General features: G+C 42.3%; 1 protein-coding gene and 1 non-coding gene across 7 annotated transcripts in view; one reads left to right on the top strand and one right to left on the bottom strand.

Annotated features, from left to right (window-relative positions):
• The window catches only part of Tbc1d31 (TBC1 domain family member 31), a 97343-nt gene extending 80858 nt beyond the window's left edge, over positions 1-16485 (top strand). For all 6 annotated transcript variants that reach the window (XM_087184379.1, XM_004838002.4, XM_004838004.4 and 3 more), the window contains 5 exons: positions 672-812; positions 1850-2044; positions 4437-4575; positions 14104-14202; positions 16156-16485. In XM_087184379.1, coding sequence (XP_087040505.1) covers positions 672-812; positions 1850-2044; positions 4437-4575; positions 14104-14202; positions 16156-16286 — 705 coding nt within the window. In that variant the 3' untranslated portion in view covers positions 16287-16485. The remainder of the gene's footprint in view (positions 1-671; positions 813-1849; positions 2045-4436; positions 4576-14103; positions 14203-16155) is intronic.
• A 1767-nt stretch (positions 16486-18252) lies between these two features.
• Positions 18253-18325, bottom strand: Trnam-cau (transfer RNA methionine (anticodon CAU)). The gene has a single exon. It is a non-coding gene; the product is annotated as a tRNA-Met (tRNA).
• Positions 18326-18602: the final 277 nt, after the last annotated feature.

Genomic DNA, 18602 nt, shown 5'->3' with positions numbered 1-18602 from the left:
CTGCTGCAACAGTTACGTCTCCATTTTTTGTGTTTACGTTTTTGATTACCCTGTTGTTTGCTCTGACCGTGACCCACTCAGCCAGCCAAGATGTTCAACAGTTTCCTCTGGTTGTTTTCTGTAAGTGTCCTGAGAGAAGACCTATGCACACAAGGTGAATTTGGGGTGAGGTTACACACCAAGACCGTGGGGAGAAGGGCCATCCAGGGAACACCAGCTGAGTAGTGCCCAGGACCAGAGGTCGTGATGGTTCCCTGGGGTGGTTACAGGAGCTCCAGCCTCACGTTGACCTCTTCAGCGCCTCCAGGCAGCTGGTTTCTAAGGTCAGTGCAGACCTTGGGTAGACTAGGGCTTGGTATAATGCAAGTTTGGAATCGCAGAGCTTCCTATTCATCCTGAGATTCAGCCATTCTAACAAACAAATGCTCTCCAGACTGTCAGAGCATTCAGATAAATTTCCAGAATTGCAAAGAAGTTGATACTCTAGGTTTTGCCAATGTTTTATGCTTTTATGGAGGAGAGAATTTCTAACAGTCCTTACTGTGTCATTTTTACTGATATTTGAAAATTGGATGGTTACAGATGTTTTGTGTGCATATTAATATTCTGAAAAAAGAAAAGCCATTTTGTGACCTAGCATTACTCTCTAGATCCATGATTTTTCTTAACAGAATCTTACTAAAAATCAAGAAGCTGTTGTAAAAGAAATTCAAGAAGATGCAGATGCCTATAGACAAAAAGTGGATCTTGAAGATCACATGTTTCATAAGCTGATAGAAACTGACCAAACTCAGAGCAGAAAGACTCAGAAGGTAAAATATGATAAAGTTTAAGAGAACAAATTTAAAGTAAAATTTTATGCAGTTGATATGCATAGTTCATTTCTTGGCTTCATCTGTCACAGTTCCTAGAATCTCACGTTGCTTTATTTACCCGATGCTTATTTCACTGATAATCATATGCATGTATCCTTCATACCCTTTAAGACTCTTTAAGACATTAACAAATGCAAAGGAAATAATCACTTTACAAATTTACCGTACTGTCCTAGTGTGTTCCATCTCAGATACTGTCCTCAAGTGGATACGGTTACAGAATAACAGGTCCCTCCAGGTAAACTTCCACAGTATATTCTGTAGAATACTAATAACTGTCATTCAGTAAAGTGGGTGATAGATAAGTATTGGAAATGCCATCTGGGTGTTTATGCCAAAGTTAAGGCTACTGTTTATTATGAATCTTCAAGAAAATTTTCTATATGTATTCTATGAACTTACAAAAAATAAAATAAAAAGAACTTACAGAGTACCCTTTTGGCAGTGCTGCCTTAAATGTATTGAAATAGAACTTCAGACACTGATTAAAGACCTTTTTCTGTTATCTCTTTAACAAAATAGTAAATGTATATGTGTCCCAGTCTGGCCGTAGTCCAACAACCAGAAATAGTGTAAGAAAGAGACCTACTCTGCAACCACCCCTTCGCTGGTTCTCCTAAATATCTCACCATTTCTTTTCTTCTAGGCTTTTACCCAGTCTTTAAAAGTGGGCCCTTCTGACCCTATTTCAAAGTGTTGAAAACAAAAGTTGTTGAATCTCAGTCACTTAGTAGCATGGAAATATTGGCTGAATGTAAGAATCACTTCAAGAGCTTTTTAAAGTACCGCACTCAGCCACTCCAGAGATTGGTTTATGTGCTTTGGGGGGGAGCCTGAAAGGCAGTGTGCTTGAAACTCTCCTAGCTAATTGCAACATGCAGCCAGGGTTATAGGTACCTGTCCTAGGAATGGACATATGGTACCACAATTTTACATGTCTGGCTTTATCTCTGAAATTTATAACTTTTGCTTAGATAATTGAAGACAGTTTGGCAAAAGCTGAACAAGCATCCCTAAATACTGACTGGAAAATTCAAACTTTACATAAACAACACTGTGATGATCTCCATCGAAGTGCAGGTTACCAGGAAGTAGCAGCACTCCTTCAGAAAAACAGAAAGAAAGAAACAGAGGTATTAAATGCAATGATGGAGGAGGAAGCTAAGAAGGTACGAGTAATGTTATGTAAACTTTTTATTATATAGTGAGCGTTTAAATTTTGAAATACTATGTAATCAAATGATAAAAGCACCATTTTTGTTTTTAAAAGAAAAGTAATTTTAGTAGATGTTTCTCAGAATTCACCCAATATTGATGCTATCTAAAGTTGATTAAGCATCTTTCTTATTTATATTAGTATGCCTCAACTTATCAGCTCCTGGATTTGTTCTGGCTGATTGGATAATATTACTCGTTTAATTTTTCTAATTCTTTATACTTACAATGTAAAAATTTTTGACTGGGCATGGTGGTGCACACCTGTAATCCCAGCACTTGGGAGGCTAAGGCAGGAGGATCTCTGGGAGTTTGAGGCCAGCCTGGGCTACATAGTGAGTTCAGGGGTACCCTGAACTACACAATGAGACCCTGTCTCAAAAACAAAACAAATTTTTGAACAGGCAGAAATTGCTGATATCTGCTAATAACAAAACCCAAAATAAAAATGACTATAAACTGAAGAAAAATGTTTTTCTTTTTTATAAGAAAAAATCTAAGTATAGGCAGTTCAGGGCTAATACCATGGCCTCAAGGTCACCAGGCTGGTTCGGCCTTTCTGTACTGTTTCCTGGTGTATGCCTTTCATGGGGGGGGGGGGGGTTGGTTTTTTTTCCTTTAAGACATGATCTCACTGTGTAGTTCAGGCTGGCCTTGAACTATATAGTCCATGCTGGCCTCCAATTTGTAGTGATCCTCCTGCCTCAGCCTCTCAAGTGCTGAGATTACAGGCATGCAGTACCACGCCTGGCCTGGCTTTCATTCTCAACAATACCTTATCATTCAAGATGACTACTAGAGTTCCAGCCAGGAGGAAGATATTTCAGACAGCCAGATAAAGATAGAGCAGAAGTACAAAAATGTTCTACTTGCCATCTGAGGCAACTCATATTTAGCTCCTTCCCAGCGTCTCATATTTTATTCCTAGCTGCAAAGGATGCTGAGAAATGTGGTAAATTTTAGCAAGGATTATTATGACCCAAATAAAATTAATATTCTGTTCCTAAAGAAGACTAAAAATGGATTTTGAAAAGGCAACTAAAAGTATATGTTGCACATATGTATCTTTTGGCTGATCCAACATGTAAAGCTGGGCAGATCAAGCTCTAGATAACTGGCTTTAGTTCCTTCCTCTTCCCGTTGCTGTCTTATAATGTCTACTCTGCAAGCTAGCTTCTTCTCACAGTATATTTCTGTGAAGTCACTACCTCAGATTCCTTTTACACCTACCTGTCCCGGTGGTATGGGGCCCTATCTTATAGGACAGGAAGGGACGAGTTGGGGAGAGGATAAAACATAGAGGCTGTTAACCTCAGGGGCTCATAAAGGCCCCTCTTGCAGGTAAGGATGGCTGACTGTAGGGCTGAACTGTGTAAAATGTAGTGCTGCTGTACCTGAGGTAAAATACACAGCTGAGAGCAGCCTGAGAATCATTGAAAGGGCTTTTTCTGCATAAATCCTTCTTTAGGTCTAGGGTTCTGAGTCCTAAAGCTAACCTGATTATTGTGTGGCTTTGGGAATGCACTCAGATTCAGTCCCCTCATCAGTAATGTGAAAGAGATGATCTCTGTGTTCCTTCCTACTTATATGATTCTTTAAACTTAAGATTTAGAGTTTTTGTTACTTAATGAATTGATACTCTATTTATAAAAATTATATGTATGGGCCAGGGATTTAGCTCAGTGGTTTCACTGCCTGCTGCACAAGTGCAAGGACCCGAGTTCAATCCCGGTACCAAACCACCACCCCCCAACAAAAAAAAAATCATATGTATGCTTCCATGGAAAAGATGTAGCTTTTCTAGAACTTGGCAAGCCTTTGAAATGGAATCTAACATTTTTAACCTATTATTTTAGTTGTCCTCTGAGGTAATTTGAAGATGATTATCTTCTCGATTTATTAGGAAGAAAGCAGGGACTAGTAGAGATTACTTGACTTCCCTGTGGTCAAGGTGTGGTCCAGGCTGGGCTAAGAATTAATTCTCTGAATTTTGTTGACCTTATTACTAAGCATTCTAATTAAATAAAAACTCATTGCCATTAACACAAAACTAGTTTAGTTTAAAATTTGAAACTTATGGAAATGAATTGTTATCTCAGCAATAGTTGGGACCTAGCTGTTTGCACTGAGAGAGGTACCACGTGATGTATCAAACTCACCTCTGCTCTCAAGCTCTTCCATAGTTGTGGGCCACCACAGGCAGCCCATGCCCCATATACCAGATTGTGTGCCTCTTGAGACCAGAGAAGAAAGAGGAGCAGAGGAAGCAAAAGGGCTTGTTCTGCTGTCGGAGGTGGGGTTACCACTGTTTTTATGTTATCTTTTTCCCCATTTACTTGTATGTAGTGGAAGGAAACTGAAGAAAAAGAATTTCATTTGAGATCAGAAAAAAAAGCTTCTGCCCTTTCGGATGCATCTAGAAAGTGGTTTCTAAAGAAGGAGATGAGTGCTGCTTTAGAACATGCTGAAGATCCATTTATTCAAGGTAAGTGTCCATAAGTGTCTGTATCTGTGCTATAATAGATTCCTTCTGCTAATATGCTCTATTATGAATAAATTGTGGATGTATACTTGGCACTTTCATCCAGATTTTGCTCAGTAAAAAGGTAATCACTAGTTACTATTTTTTGGTGGGAATGGCAAACAAAGGTGGTGCATTGTTTAAGAAAAATTGACTGACTTCTGGGAAGATGGTGGGGTGGTGAACAGCAGAGAAAGAGCCTCTCTGAGATTTGTGTCCAGACACTGGAATATAGCAACATGAGGAAGAGAAGGAAGGAAGTGGGACCCTGGGACCCAGGAAAGATCTGAAGTGAGAAGTAAAGCCCCAGGGGAGAAGGAAGAGACAGATGTGAACAAAGAAGAAGAAGGTGACAGGTGGCACTTTCTCCCTGAGCCCAGACTCACTGCGTGGGAAGGGTGGTTCGAACCTGAAGGCACATGGTGACTACTGGCAACCCAGAGGGCTCTACAGAAAAACAACACCAGTGGAATGACCCAGTGGATGCAGTGGACTGCAGTGGCTGTTGAGTTATTCAGGTTCAGATATCCCCCAGGAGAGAGCAATTGGCTGGAAGCCATCTTGGAGCGGGGCCAGCTGAGCTCAGAACTCAGAACAGCTGCAGGCCAACTCCATCTAGTGGCTCCCAGTGTTGATGAGGCTGCTGAGTTGAAGTTGGGAGGAGGTCAGGGAGCTAAGTTCAAGCCAGCAGGGAGCAGAGTTCAGGCCAGCAGGAGGCACACAGACTGTTGTAGGCTCAGCAAATCCAGTTTCAGCCTCACAGCCAGAAAACAGCATGAATTTCAGTGGAACTAGAGGTGTAGGCTTGCTAGGATTGTCCACTGCCCTACCATAAAGCTACAGCTGGCTTGCTGGGATTAATCAACTGAGATCTGGACTCTTTTTCCCCATGTTTTCTGCAGATGACAGCAGAAACATGCCTTAAAGTGGACATGGTTTTTGCCTTTTTTTAAATTTTCTTTTTTCTCTCCTGGTTTTTCTTTTTGTTTTGTTTTTTCTTGATTGTTCTTGTTTTTATATAAGTGTGAACATAGTTTCTAGTTTTTCTGTTGTTCTTCTGTTCTGTTCTTGTTTTTATTTCTTCCTTCTCTCTTTCCCTCCTGTCTTCTTCACCAGTTTCTTAAATTTTGCGTAATCTTTCTTTGTCCTCCAGCCTTGCTTTTCATCTCTTCCTCTTCTGTTTCTCTGTTTTTCCCCCTAACCCCTTTTAAATTTTCTCCCCAAGGGTAAAATTGCTGTGTTGAGGACTTACTGCATGCAATTTTCTGGTTCGTTTTAGATTTTATCTAATCACAAATCTAGTTCATACAGTAAAGTGGCAAATTAATAGTTACTACAGTTTGTCATTTTCTAGGCTGTGTTTGATGGTATCATTGTCGTTATTGCTGATTGTACTACTTTAGCCAAAGTGACATAATTATGCTAATCATAATTTGTTTTTCCTGGTATACCAAGACTGGTATATGTGTCTTAAAAAGTACTATAGGTGGGCCAGGGATTTAGCTCAGTGGCACTGCACCTATCTCAAAAGCACAATGTCCTGAGTTTGATCCCCAGTACCAAAACAACAACAACAAAATACTATAGGCCAGAGCCAAATAACCAGGACCTGGGCCAAGTAGGTACCAACTTCTCATCCTCAATAAATTAAACAGGTACCATCTTGCAACAGTCTCAAAACCCAAAGCCAGCTTCCACCTGGAAGACACCTCTGAGAAGTAATCATTTCCTAAAGGTTCAAATGCTAGCAATAAAGCTACTCCCCATTAGCAATTTACAAGCACCAATCCTGAAATTAAATAACAACAAAAAGCAAATGAGAAGACACTTAAACAAGATGCAGCTCACCCAAAGCAAACCCTGGGGTCAGTGAGGTGGAATAATTCCAAAGCCCAGACTCTCTGAAGCGATAACAGTGGAAGTAACAAAGCATATGAACAAGGCTCTAGAAAAAATCAAACCGGAAATAATTTCTCAGATAACTCAGAGATGGTGACCAGGATGAAAGACATGCTTAGTGACTCTAGAGCAGATACAGATGAAAAAATAAAGTAAAATAGAGGAGCTTAGGAAAATGATGGAAACCATAAATGCCCAGCATAGGAAAGAAATGGAATCCATGACACAGATTTAGACAGATATCCAGGGGATTAAAAATTCCATTGTAAGTATACACAGAAGAATGAGCCAATGTGAGGACAGAATATCAGATATGGAAGACCAAATTGCAGTTAGTGATCATGAAAAAATAGATTTCTTCAAAATGGCCAGGGACTACAGGAAGTCAACCCAGCAGCTGCAGCATGATGCGAAGAAGAATAACATAAGATTGATTAGAATCGGGCTGGGGATTTAGCTCAGTGGTTCTGCCACCTGCCTCGCAAGCACAAGGTCCCAAGTTCAATCCCCGGTAACAACAACAAAAAAAAAGATTGATGGATTCAATCCCCGGTACCAAAATGAAAGATTGATTGGAGTTGATGAAAAAACAGGAAATAGCCCAAATGACATAAAAAATCTGTTCACAGAAGTAATGGCAGAATACTTCCCAAACAGGGCAAAAGAATTTGACATATGGATAAGTGAGGCCTATAGAACTCCAATTAGTTATGTCCAAAAAAGTCTATACCAAGGCATATAATAGTCAAGATTTCAGAAATCCAGCAAAAAGAATATTTAAAGCTGTTAGAAAAAAGAAACAAATCACATACAAAGGAAAGCCCATAAGAATCACAGCAGACTTCTCAACCCAAACCCTCAAGGAGAGCTTGGAATGAAGAATTTCAAGTCCTAAAATAAAACAACCTCCAATCCAGATTGATGTACCCTCCAAAACTGTCTTTCAAATTGATGGAGAAATTAAGATACTTTCATGACAACACCTGAGGAAATTTATAAACACCATATCTGCCCTCCAGAGTGTTCTAAAGGATATTCTAGACAAAGATAACAAGGATTGCAACTTTATGAACCCCAACAGAATGAATCTACCGGGCAAGGCAAGGAATTAAACAGGAGGAAAAAAGGGACCCAACAGTAAGAAAACATGACAAGGATAAGTTAATACATATCAGTTGTAACCATCAATGTTAACAGTCTCGATTCACCAATCAAAAGAAACAGACTGGCAGAATGGATCAAGAAGCAAGATCCAACAATATGCTGCATATAAGAAACACATTTAATTCACAAATAAATTCATACACTGAAAGTCAAAGGATGGAAAACAATACTCCGTGAGATGGGAATCCAGAAAAAAGCAGGGATAGCTATTCTATTTGCAAAGTGAACTTCAAACCAAGACTAAGACAAAGAAGGTCACTACATCCTTGTAAAGGGAACAATCCAAGAGGAGGAGATAACAGTCATAAATATATGTGCACTAAATAACAGTGCATCCAACTATAATAAACAAATATTAACATTAACAGACATGAAAAATCAAATAAGCACTAATACAGTAGTAAAGGGGGGACCTCAGTACCCCACTGTCAAAAATACACAGATCAACTAGACAAGAAATCAACAATGAAATATTAGAACTGAAACCAAATTTTTGAACAAATGGATTTAGTAGATGTCTACAGAATGTTCCACCCCACATCAGAATACACATTCTCAGCTGCACATGGGATACTCTCTAAAATAGACCACATACTAGCTCATAGAATATGCTTAAGTAAATGCAAAAGATTTGAAATTATCCCATGCATATTATCAGACCACAGTGCAGTGAAGTTGGAAGTCAATGGCAAAAGAAACCACAAGAACTTCATAAACTCATGGAAATTAAATAATCCCCTTTTAAACAACCAATGGGTCTCAGATGAAATTAAACAGTAAATGAGACAGTTTCTACAATTAAACAATAATGCTAACACAGCATACCAGAACTTATAGGACACAATGAAAGCAGTCCTACAAAGGAAATTTATACTGGTGAATACCCATATCAGGAAAGTAGAATGAGCTCAAATAAACAACCTAATGTTGAATCTCAAGCTTCTAGAAAAAGACCAACTCAAGCCCAAAGCTCATGAGGGAGGAAATTACAAAACTAAGAGCAGAAATTAATGCAGTGGAGAATAAGAAAACAATACAAAGAGTCAGTGAATCAAAGAGTTGGTCCTTTGAAAGATTAAATAAGATTGACAAACCTTTAGCCAACCTACTCAAAAAAAGGAAAGACTCAAATCCATGCAATTAGGAATGAAAAGGGTGAAATCACAAGAGATGCTGCAGAAATCCAGAAGATCATCAATACCTACTTCTAGAACCTGTATTCTAATAAGATGGAAAACACAGAAGAAATGGACAGATTCCTAGACACATACGAATTACCAAAGCTGAATCAAAATATAAAAACTGCCAGGTGTGGTACATGCCTGTAATCCTAGCACTTGAAAGGCTGAGGCAGGAGGATCACTGTGAGTTCAAGGCCACCCTGGACTGCATAGTGAGACCCTGTCTCAAAAAACAAAACAAAGAAGACATAAAAATTCTAAATAAACCAATATCAGCCTATGAAATTGAAGATGTAATTAAAAACCAACCAACAAAGAAAAAGCCCAGGTATGAAGAAATTTAGAGAAGACCTAATGCCAGTAGTTCTCAAACTCTTTAATGAAATTGAAAGGGAAGCAATACTCCCACATTCATTCCTGAAAGCAAGTATTACCCTGATACCAAAACAAAGAGAAGGATCCATCCAAAAAAGAGAACTACAGGCCAATCTCCCTAATGAGCATAGATGCAAAAATCCTCAATAAGATACTGACAAGAATGCAGCAAATCATCAAGAAGGTCATACACCCTGACCAAGTGGGATTCATCCCAGGGATACAGGGATGGTTGAACATATGCTGATAGAGCAAATTTAAACTATAGGTTAGTTATTAAGGTAGCTGAAGTAGAATAAGTAATGCATTCCTTTAAGATTTACCTTTCCCTTAACTCTTACTGTTTAAGGTGATGGCTAACTGAACCTTTGACCTGTAACCTAACTGTAGATAACATTTAACCTGGAGAAAAGCAAAGTAGAAATGTTTGGGTAGTTTACTATTTATGTGTTTTAGGCGCCATCTGTTTGTTATGTCTGTGACTATAACCATTAACAGGAACTAGTTGTAAAAGAGAAACAGAAATTTTACTGACTAAGACCACCAGGAATGAGGTAATGGCTAAAAGAAGATATAAAAGGAAATGTTAAAACAAAGGACGGCGCGGACATCGATCAGACGAGTTTCTGGTGGTCCCCCTTGCTGGCGAGTAAAGGCTTTGTTTTTTTACCCAACTTCTCTGTCTCCATACATTTCTTTCCACGATTCCTGAACAATGCAAATCAATATATACAATGCACCATATCAACAGAGCCAGGGACAAAAACCATGTAATCATCTCAGTAGATGCAGAAAAAATGTTTGGCAAAGTCCAACACCCATTCATGATCAAAACAAAAAAAACCTACAGAAAATTGGAACAGATGGTCTTTATCTCAATCTGATAAAAACCACCTATGACAAACCAACAGCCAACATCATACTAAACAGAGAAAAGCTGAAAGCTTTCACTCTAAAATCAGGAACAAGACAATATGTCCACTATTACCACTCTTATTCAATATAGTTCTGAAAACAGCTGCAGCAATTAGACAAAGAAATGAAACTAATAAAGATAGGAAAGGGGGAAGTTAAATTTTCATTATTTGTAGGTGACATCATAGTCTACATAGAAGACCCCCAAAATTCCACCAGAAGACTTCTAGACTTACCAAATTGAATAGTATAGCTGGATACAAAGTCAACACTCAAAAATCAACAGCCTTCCTATACATGAATAACAAACCTTCTGAGAGAGAAATTAGGGAAACAACACCTTTCACAATAGCATCCAAAAAAACACAAAACACCTGGGAATCAGTCTAACAAAGTAAGTGAAAGACCTTTACATTGCAAACTACAGTACTCTGAAAGGATATCAAAGAGGATGTCAGAAAATGTAAAGCTATACCTTGTTCTTGAATAAGAAGAATCAATATAGCGAAAATGGCCGTACTTCCAAAATTATTATACATCTCTAATGCAATCCCAATCAAAATTCCAATAGCATATCTCACAGAATTAGAGAAAACAATCCTAAAATTCATTTGGAACCAGAAGCGGCCTAGAATAGCAAAGACAATTCTGAGCAACAAAGACAAGGCAAGGGACGTCATAATCCCCAACTTGAAATTATACTACAAAGCTACTGTGATTAAAAACAGCATGGTACTGACCAAAAAAAAAAAAAAAAACAAAACAGACCTGAGGATAAATGGAACATACTAGAAGAAGCAGAAACAACTTCATACACACTCAGCCACCTTTTCTTTGACAAAGGGACCAAACACCTACACTGGAAGAAAAATAGCCTCTTTAATAAATGGACCTGGAAAAACTGAGTTTCCACTTGCTGAAGATTAAAACTAGATCCATATCTTTCACCTGCACTAAACTAAAATCGAAATGGATCAAAGACCTAAATATTAAAACAGAAACACTAAATCTGCTGGAGGATAGAATAGGTAGAACTCTCGAAGACATTCATGTAGGTGAAGACTTTATGAACAAAACCCTGATCCCACAGAACTATCATAAAGAATCAACACTGGGATCTCATCGTACCAAAAAGCTTCAGCACAGCAAGAGAAATCACCTACAGTGTGAAGAGGCAACCCACAGTATGGAGAAAAAATTTGCCAGCTGTTCCTCTGACAAAGGACTACTATCTAGAATCTATAAAGAACTCAGAAAAATCAGACCCCTCAAATTTAAAGACCCAAGCCAAAAATGGGCATCAGAAATGAATACACACTTCTCAGATGAAGTATAAACAGCAAATAAGTACATGAAAAAATGTTCAACATCACTGGTCATTCAAGAGATGCAAATTAGGCTGGGGATTTAGCTCAGTGGTTCCACTGCCTGCCTCACAAGAGCAAGGTCCCAAGTTTTATCCCCAGCACCGAAAAAAAAAAAAGATGCAGATTAAAACAATGCTGAGATTCCACCTCATTCCAGAAAGAATGCCTATTATCACAAAATCAACCAATAACAAATGCTGGCAGGGCTGTGGGAAAGAGGAACCCTTCTCCACTGTTGGTGGAGTGCAGACTGACGCAACCACTGTGGAAATCAGTGTGGAGATTCCTCAGAAAACTAAAACTCGTGGCTCCATTTGACCCAGCTATTCCCTCCTTAGTTTCTTCCCGAAAGAAGTAAAAGCATCATACCACAGTGATATCCACAACCATGTTTATAGCAGCACAGTTTGTAATAGCTAAATCTTGGAAACAGCCCAAATGCCCATCAAAAGATGTGGGGTTTTTATACAATGGGGTGCTACTCTGCCATAAAGAATAAGCTTGAGATATTTCTAGGTAAATGGATGCAGCTCGAGATCACGGTCTTAAGCAAAATAAATCAGACACACACATTTAAATACTGCATTGTTTCTCTGGTGTGAGAATCTGAAAATGAAAATAAGGACCAAAATGTATAATAGATATTGAGAAATGGGAAGAAAATGTTCAAATGAGAAGGGGAACAATGGAGGGGGGAGGAAGGAAAGAAGGGACAAGGTAAAAAGAATAGAAGGAAAAAATAGAAACAAAACTTTTGTTGTTTTTTGGTACCGGGGATCGAACTCGGGTCCTTGCGCTTCTGCAGCAGGTGACGAAACCACTGAGCTAAATCCCTGGCCTGAAACAAAGCTTTTGTAAATGAGAAGAAGAGAGGTCGAAGCGGGGAGTGAGAAAAAAATATTATCTTGTACAGGTACAAATTCATGATGATGAATGTGATCACTATATCTTAAAATGTACCACTGAAATGTTTTGCAAAAAAAAAGAAAAACAGAGCTCCAATCAAGAAAAGTCTCACCCACCTTGTGGAACTGTTGTACTCACAGATCCATGGTCCTTGGCATCACCTTAATCTTCTAGAATGGGATTTGTTCCCAAAGTCCTATTTCCAGTTTACTTTCGTAAAAGCATACTTTTTCAGTAGCTGGTCCTCCAAGCTAATGTATTAAGGTACCACAGGAGTCTTCCTAAAAGAGCTAATCAAACATTAGGTTTTGATAGAAGGCTCATGAAAGTATCAACTGGGGCTGGGGATTTAGCTCAGTGGTTTCGCTGCCTGCTGCGCAAGCGCAAGGACCCGAGCTCGATCCCCAGTACCAAAAAAAATATATATATCAACTGAAAGATCAAAACTGTAATTTGAAATCCTGAAATATAGAGTACAGGAGTGTGGACTTTTTCTATATTCTGTATTGTTTCAGCCTTTTATAATGTATATGCATTACTTTTTAAATAATCACTGGAACATAATTCACATGCCATAAAATTTATCTATGTAGGCCGAGGATTTAGCTCAGTGGTTTCACTGTCTGCTACACAAATGCAAGGACCCAAGTTTGATCCCCGGTACCAAAAAAATTTATCTACGTATAGGGTTAGGTGCCAGTGATAGATCAGCTATTTAAAAGGCCTGCCTAGTATCAAATCTTTACCAGCAAGGGCAAGAAGTTTTTATTATCTCCCAGAAAACAGAACATTTCTGGTTCTTGCTTTGCCACCCCTAAAATCTCAGGTCCAGAGACTTAAATTGTAGCTGAATATATGTGAAGACATAAAATGATTTTGGCCCAAGTTTTAAGATAGGGAAAGGATTTGAATAGACTTTCCTCCAGAGAAAATATACAATGGTAGGTGTGCACAGGAAAAAATGTTGAACTTCTTTAGTCCTTAGGGGAAGGGAAATCCAAATGCCACAGTTCCAGAGGAAGAAAACTAAGTCACTCCAGGGTAACACTTCACGCCCACTAGGTTAGCTATCGTCAAACAGATAAACAGAAACCTTGTTAAGGATCAAAGAGACTGGAATTTCGGGGGGCGCCACTTCAGGGGGTAGTTCTGAGGAACGGCGGGGCAGTTCCTCAGAAGATTACGGTCAAGGTGACCAGTAGCCCAGCAGTCCAGCTCCTTGGTGGCTGTAGCCATGGGAACTGAACGTGTGACAGTCACACATGAACGTACATGGCATCGTTATCCGCAACAGCCAAAAAGTAGAAACTGCCCAAATAGCCTTAGATGTGGAATGATAAACAAAAATACAGTGGAATCTCCTCAGCTGTTAGATGGCTTTTTTGTTCTAGCTGTTTTGTTTTGTTTTAAAAGACATTACCAAAACTTCAGCTTGGCTTTTTTTTTTTTTTTGATACTGGGGATCGAACTCAGGACTTTGCATTTTCGAGGCAAGGTGGTGGAACCACTGAGCTAAATCCCCAGCCCATCAGCTTGGCTTTTAATCCTTACTACACTTTCCACCTTCTGAATGACAGCAGCATTCCTCTCAGAAGAGAAGAGAAAGGGGTTTTAACCATTCTTGGGGACTTTTTCTCTCCAGGGGCCACTTGGCATTAATAAAGGCTGTCTTCTCACTTCTGTAGCAGAAGCACACCGGCTGCGAAGTGAACAGGCTGCCTCTAGCTGTCTCCCCAGAACCTCACAGTTCAGTGGCATGTCTGAACTGGCCCCCTCTGCACAGGGTAAGTCGCTCAGCAAGAAAGCTTTCTTCTCTCTCCTTGCTTTCTCAGTTGGTAAGTACAGTTGTGGCTGGAATGAGAGCGGAGCGTAGTGGTGCTGTGTTCCCGGAAGCTGACACTGTAGTGGGAAACCTGCTGGCGGCAGCGAGAGCCTCTGAGATTTCTTGAGGGTGGGGAGCGCTGCAGACCCGCCCAGAAAGGCCCTGCGCTCCTCGCTCCTCTGCAGACCAGCACTGGCCCAGAGTTGGGGCCCTCCGAAAGCTTTCGGGGACTCAGTAACAACCTGAGATGCACAACTGTTTCCCACCCCTGCAGAGAGAAGCTCAGGGCTGTTTGTCAGAGGTGTCGCAGTTGTGGGTTTCTTGACTCCTCTGGCCTGGGCTCCTTCCAGCAACCCCTGGAGGGAGGTGTGTCAGCCAGATGCGGAGGCCGGCTGCCTGGGCTGGGCCTGGGCCTGGGGGTTGTTTATCTTGAACGGGGAGCGGGAGCGAACATCGTACAGAAATGTAGTCACAGTTGGAGCACAAAAGAAGCGAACACATTTCCTGGTAGAGTTTTATTTATAATAAATAAGGGGAGAGGACAAGAAACTCTGTCAGACTTTCTTTCAACTCAATTTTTCAGTAAAGCTGCCATGTAGATGAGGCAGAATTTAATAAGGTCTTTGAATTGTTTTAAAAGAACAAGCTTTTATAAAAGGTCTGAAAAGACAAGCGGTGTAAGGATTACTTTAGGCCCGGGATTTAGCTCAGAGGTGCCACCACCTGCCTTGAAATCAGAAGGTCCCGAGTTCAATCCCCAGTACCAAAAAAAAAAAAAAAAAAAAAAAAAATAGGATTACTTTAACACAAGTCATGAGATTCCAGGATTGTGTAAATGAACTCGTACTTTTATGTGCACCTGTGAATTCTGCACCAGAATATGAATTAACTAAAATTCATTCGTGAATTAAGTGATACACAAGAGCTTTCTCAGTTGTCCTCTATTCTGATGCATCAGAACATACACTCTGTTTTTCTTTTGGGAGTTCTCAAGGTTTCCTGGGCTGGCCTCAAACTCCTGAATCAAGTAGTCTTCCTGCTTCAGCCTCCCGAGTAACTAGGACTATTGGCCAGCCTATTGTGCCAACCAGAATTTAAACTTTTTTTTTTTTTTTTTGCCGTGCTGGGGATTGAACTCAGGACCTTGTGCTTGCAAGGCAGGCTCAGTGGCACTGAGCTAAATCCCCACCCCACCAGAATTTAAACTTTTAACTGGATAATTCTAAATTTGAAAATGGAGTGGGAGAATTGGCCAAGTTTATGTCTTTTGGCACCAAAACAAGAGAGCATAAATGTTGCATTCCTTTAGGAAAAAAAACAGTTTTTCAGAAATTGAAGTGGAATAAATGTAACTAAATTTCAGGAAGTATATTTTTTTAAGTTTTGTTTTTTAATTCCAGTATTTACTAGCCTGTTAATCTGAAATGGCTGTTACACTTGAACAGATTGTACTTTTTTTTTTTTTTGGTACCAGGGATAGAACTCTGGATACTGTGCTTGTGAGGGAGGCAGGACTGTACTATTTTAATCGTGATTCTGGACTGTCTGTTCAGAGCATTTTTATTTTTCTTCATAGGAAAGTAGTCATGAAACAAATGTCACAATTTTGCAACATTACTATTAACCATGATAGTAAAGAGGCTTACTGTTTTGAAGAACTCAAATTCCCACTCAGCAATGCTGAATAGCCAAAAGCAGTTCTCTGCCAGCATCCATTCAGTACAAGTAAAGATCTGGCATGAGTAGAATTACGTGGGACCACACCATGTGTTAGGCGCTTTGTTCAAGAAATTTGGTTTTCAGAATATTCATTTCATTATTGATTTTTGTAGCACATTTGCCTTCAAACTAAATGCCACAGCACTGCTAACATAAAAAAATTGAACTACTGCTAATTTTAAGTTGTGTTTTCAAGTTTCTTTAAGTCGAAAAACAGAATGGGACAGCAGGGAACCGGATCTCATCCAGAAGGTGAGAAACCTTCGCCAGAGACTCACCGCTCAGGCGCGTGAAAGGTGCCAGGCCCCCAGACTGCTGGCTGCGTAGAAGGCGCGTCCCCGTGGGGGACTCAGAGAGACAGGGCGTGCCTGTCTGCAATCAGTGACTCCGATTTTTATGTACACCCCTGTGAAGACAGCCTTTTGTATAGGAAAACATTTCCACAAAATTACGTGTTCTATTCTTACACATTTTAGCTTGCAAGTAGCTTGAATGGTTCACAATAAAAGTTTTTTGGAAACTTAAAGCTGTGATTGGCTCTCAAGTTGCAAAGACCAGCATAAGCCTCAGTACCTCCGGTAGATAAAAGTTGATTTTAAAGGTCAATGGAGAAATAAAGGGCAGGAAATCTCAGCAGCTGTGCAGCAGGACTGGGGACTCAGCAGCCACTGCAGCAGCCCTGCCCTGAGCGCGGCCGGGCCCAGCTGCTCCAGCTCTGCCCGCTCAGCTTCTCCCTCAGCCCAGCAGAGCGGCGTAGCCGGAGCCTCGCCTTCCGCTTTCCAAGGGGTGGACGCCGTGAGCGGCTGTGTGGTCCCTCGGGTTGCCTGTGCACGCCCCTCTCGGCCGGCCGGGGCTCGGGGGTGTGCATGCTGTCCTGTGGTGAACCAGGCGCTCCAGTCCCGCGGCCTTGGTGCTGATGCGGCGTCCCCGTCCCGTGGCTGTGTGTGCTCCAGAGAGGGCTCCTCTGCGGGGCCCCCAGAAGCGCTCCAACTCTAATCCTGTGATCCTCCTTGAAAATCACTATATTGCTAACTCTACCTCGTTTAGGTTCTTCACGAGAATTTACACCTACTCCGCTTGCTTTCTCACCAGCACACACTCCTTTTGCGTACAGTATAATAGTTCCTTACGAGAAGTGTCTGTCCTTCCAGCGAAAGTGTCATGAACACTCAGCCAAGTGAAGCGCTTCCAGTGCTCAGCCTACGTTTCTCCCACTAAGTCATCCAGGTAGTCGCCGACTCGGTGGAATTTCATCAGGCATCACGTTTGATGAGCTGCGTGGAGCACGTCTGCTTGCCTCTTCCTGCTTTGTGACGTTTCGTTCCCATCTCACCCATTTGTTCAAAATGTGCAGTCATGAGCTTGGCTAGAATTCCCTGTACGCAGGCCACATTTAGAAAGCTCCGGTGCCCCGTGAGTGGGCTGCAAGATGCTGGCTAGATGCTGGGCTTCGGCTAACCTCACATTTGACCGTGGGAGAAGCGTTTCATCTAGTGTGACCTGAGCAGGAGTCTAACTTGGGGGGAGGACTTCTCATTTTATTCCATCGTTAAGGCCTTCCTCCGGGACGCGTGCCCCGACGTGGCTCATCTGCTGAAGACCTCTCTCCACAGCGCCTGCGTGCTGGCCGTTGCGGCAGTTGATGACCAGTTGATGAAACCTGCTCTTAGCTTTCTTTGCTTCCCTGTGCTGGGGACGGAACCCAGGGCTTCGCCCTGAAGGGTGCGAGGCAGCACTGGCGCAGAGCGGCACCGAGCCGCAGCACAACTTGCGAGTGTTGGTGGGTGCACTACTGCCCTTCTGAACGCAACGCCTCGTCCCGGCGTCAGTCGAGGGCAGCCCGGAGTCGCTGAAGACCCAGGGAGCCAGGGACAAGGAGCAGGACGCCCCGGGGAGCCGCCCGCCCGCGGTCCTGCCTCCCCTGGGCTCGGGTCCGCCCACACGGTGGCCACCCAGAGCAAGTCCGTGCCGAGAGCCCTGGGCACCCCGGGCAGGTGGCCCTGAGCGCCCAGGTGGAGATCCGGCCTGCAGAGCCCGGGGTCCCTGCCGCAGCGCGGCCGCCGCCACCCCACGGACGGCGGGGGAGCAGGGCCCGGGTGCTGCTCCAGGCCCGGCCCGGCCCGTGCTGCCTCCCGAGCGGCCCCGCGCCGCGCTCGCCGTGACCCCTGGGCGCAGGCGGGCACGTCTTTCTCCCGCGGCTCCTCCGTCATCAACCCAAACTTGGACCAGCAAAATAAGCTCATTTTTCACAAGAGTAAAATAAAATAAAGGCCGAGAACGAACAAAAGTGTCGTGCCCCGTGTGAGGCTCGAACTCACGACCTTCAGATTATGAGACTGACGCGCTACCTACTGCGCTAACGGGGCATCTACGCAGTGCTTCCGGCCAAGGACTAATGAGGGGAACACGGTGGGCGCGGCGCGCATGCGCACAGGACGCAGCTTGGGCCCTGGGCTGTTTCCCGCCAGCTTGGAGCTCCTCAACTGCCGCTCTCTGCCTGCCGCCGAAGGTGCGCGGGCGGGCGCGCTGGAGGAACTAAGCTGTCCTTCCGGTCTCCCGGTGCGGGCTGGAGCCACGGGCGCACGGAAGGAGCAGCCCTGAGCGGCGCTCGGGCCCAGGCGGCTCGCGGAGGCGAGGACGCGG

The sequence above is a fragment of the Heterocephalus glaber genome, unplaced genomic scaffold, assembly GCF_053883595.1.
Source record: "Heterocephalus glaber isolate CG9 unplaced genomic scaffold, H.glaber_assembly_v1.0 deba00000281, whole genome shotgun sequence".
In the NCBI taxonomy this organism is placed as follows: Eukaryota; Metazoa; Chordata; class Mammalia; order Rodentia; family Bathyergidae; genus Heterocephalus; species Heterocephalus glaber.
Note: the sequence above shows the minus strand (reverse complement) of the source record. Positions and strands in the feature narration are given on the sequence as shown.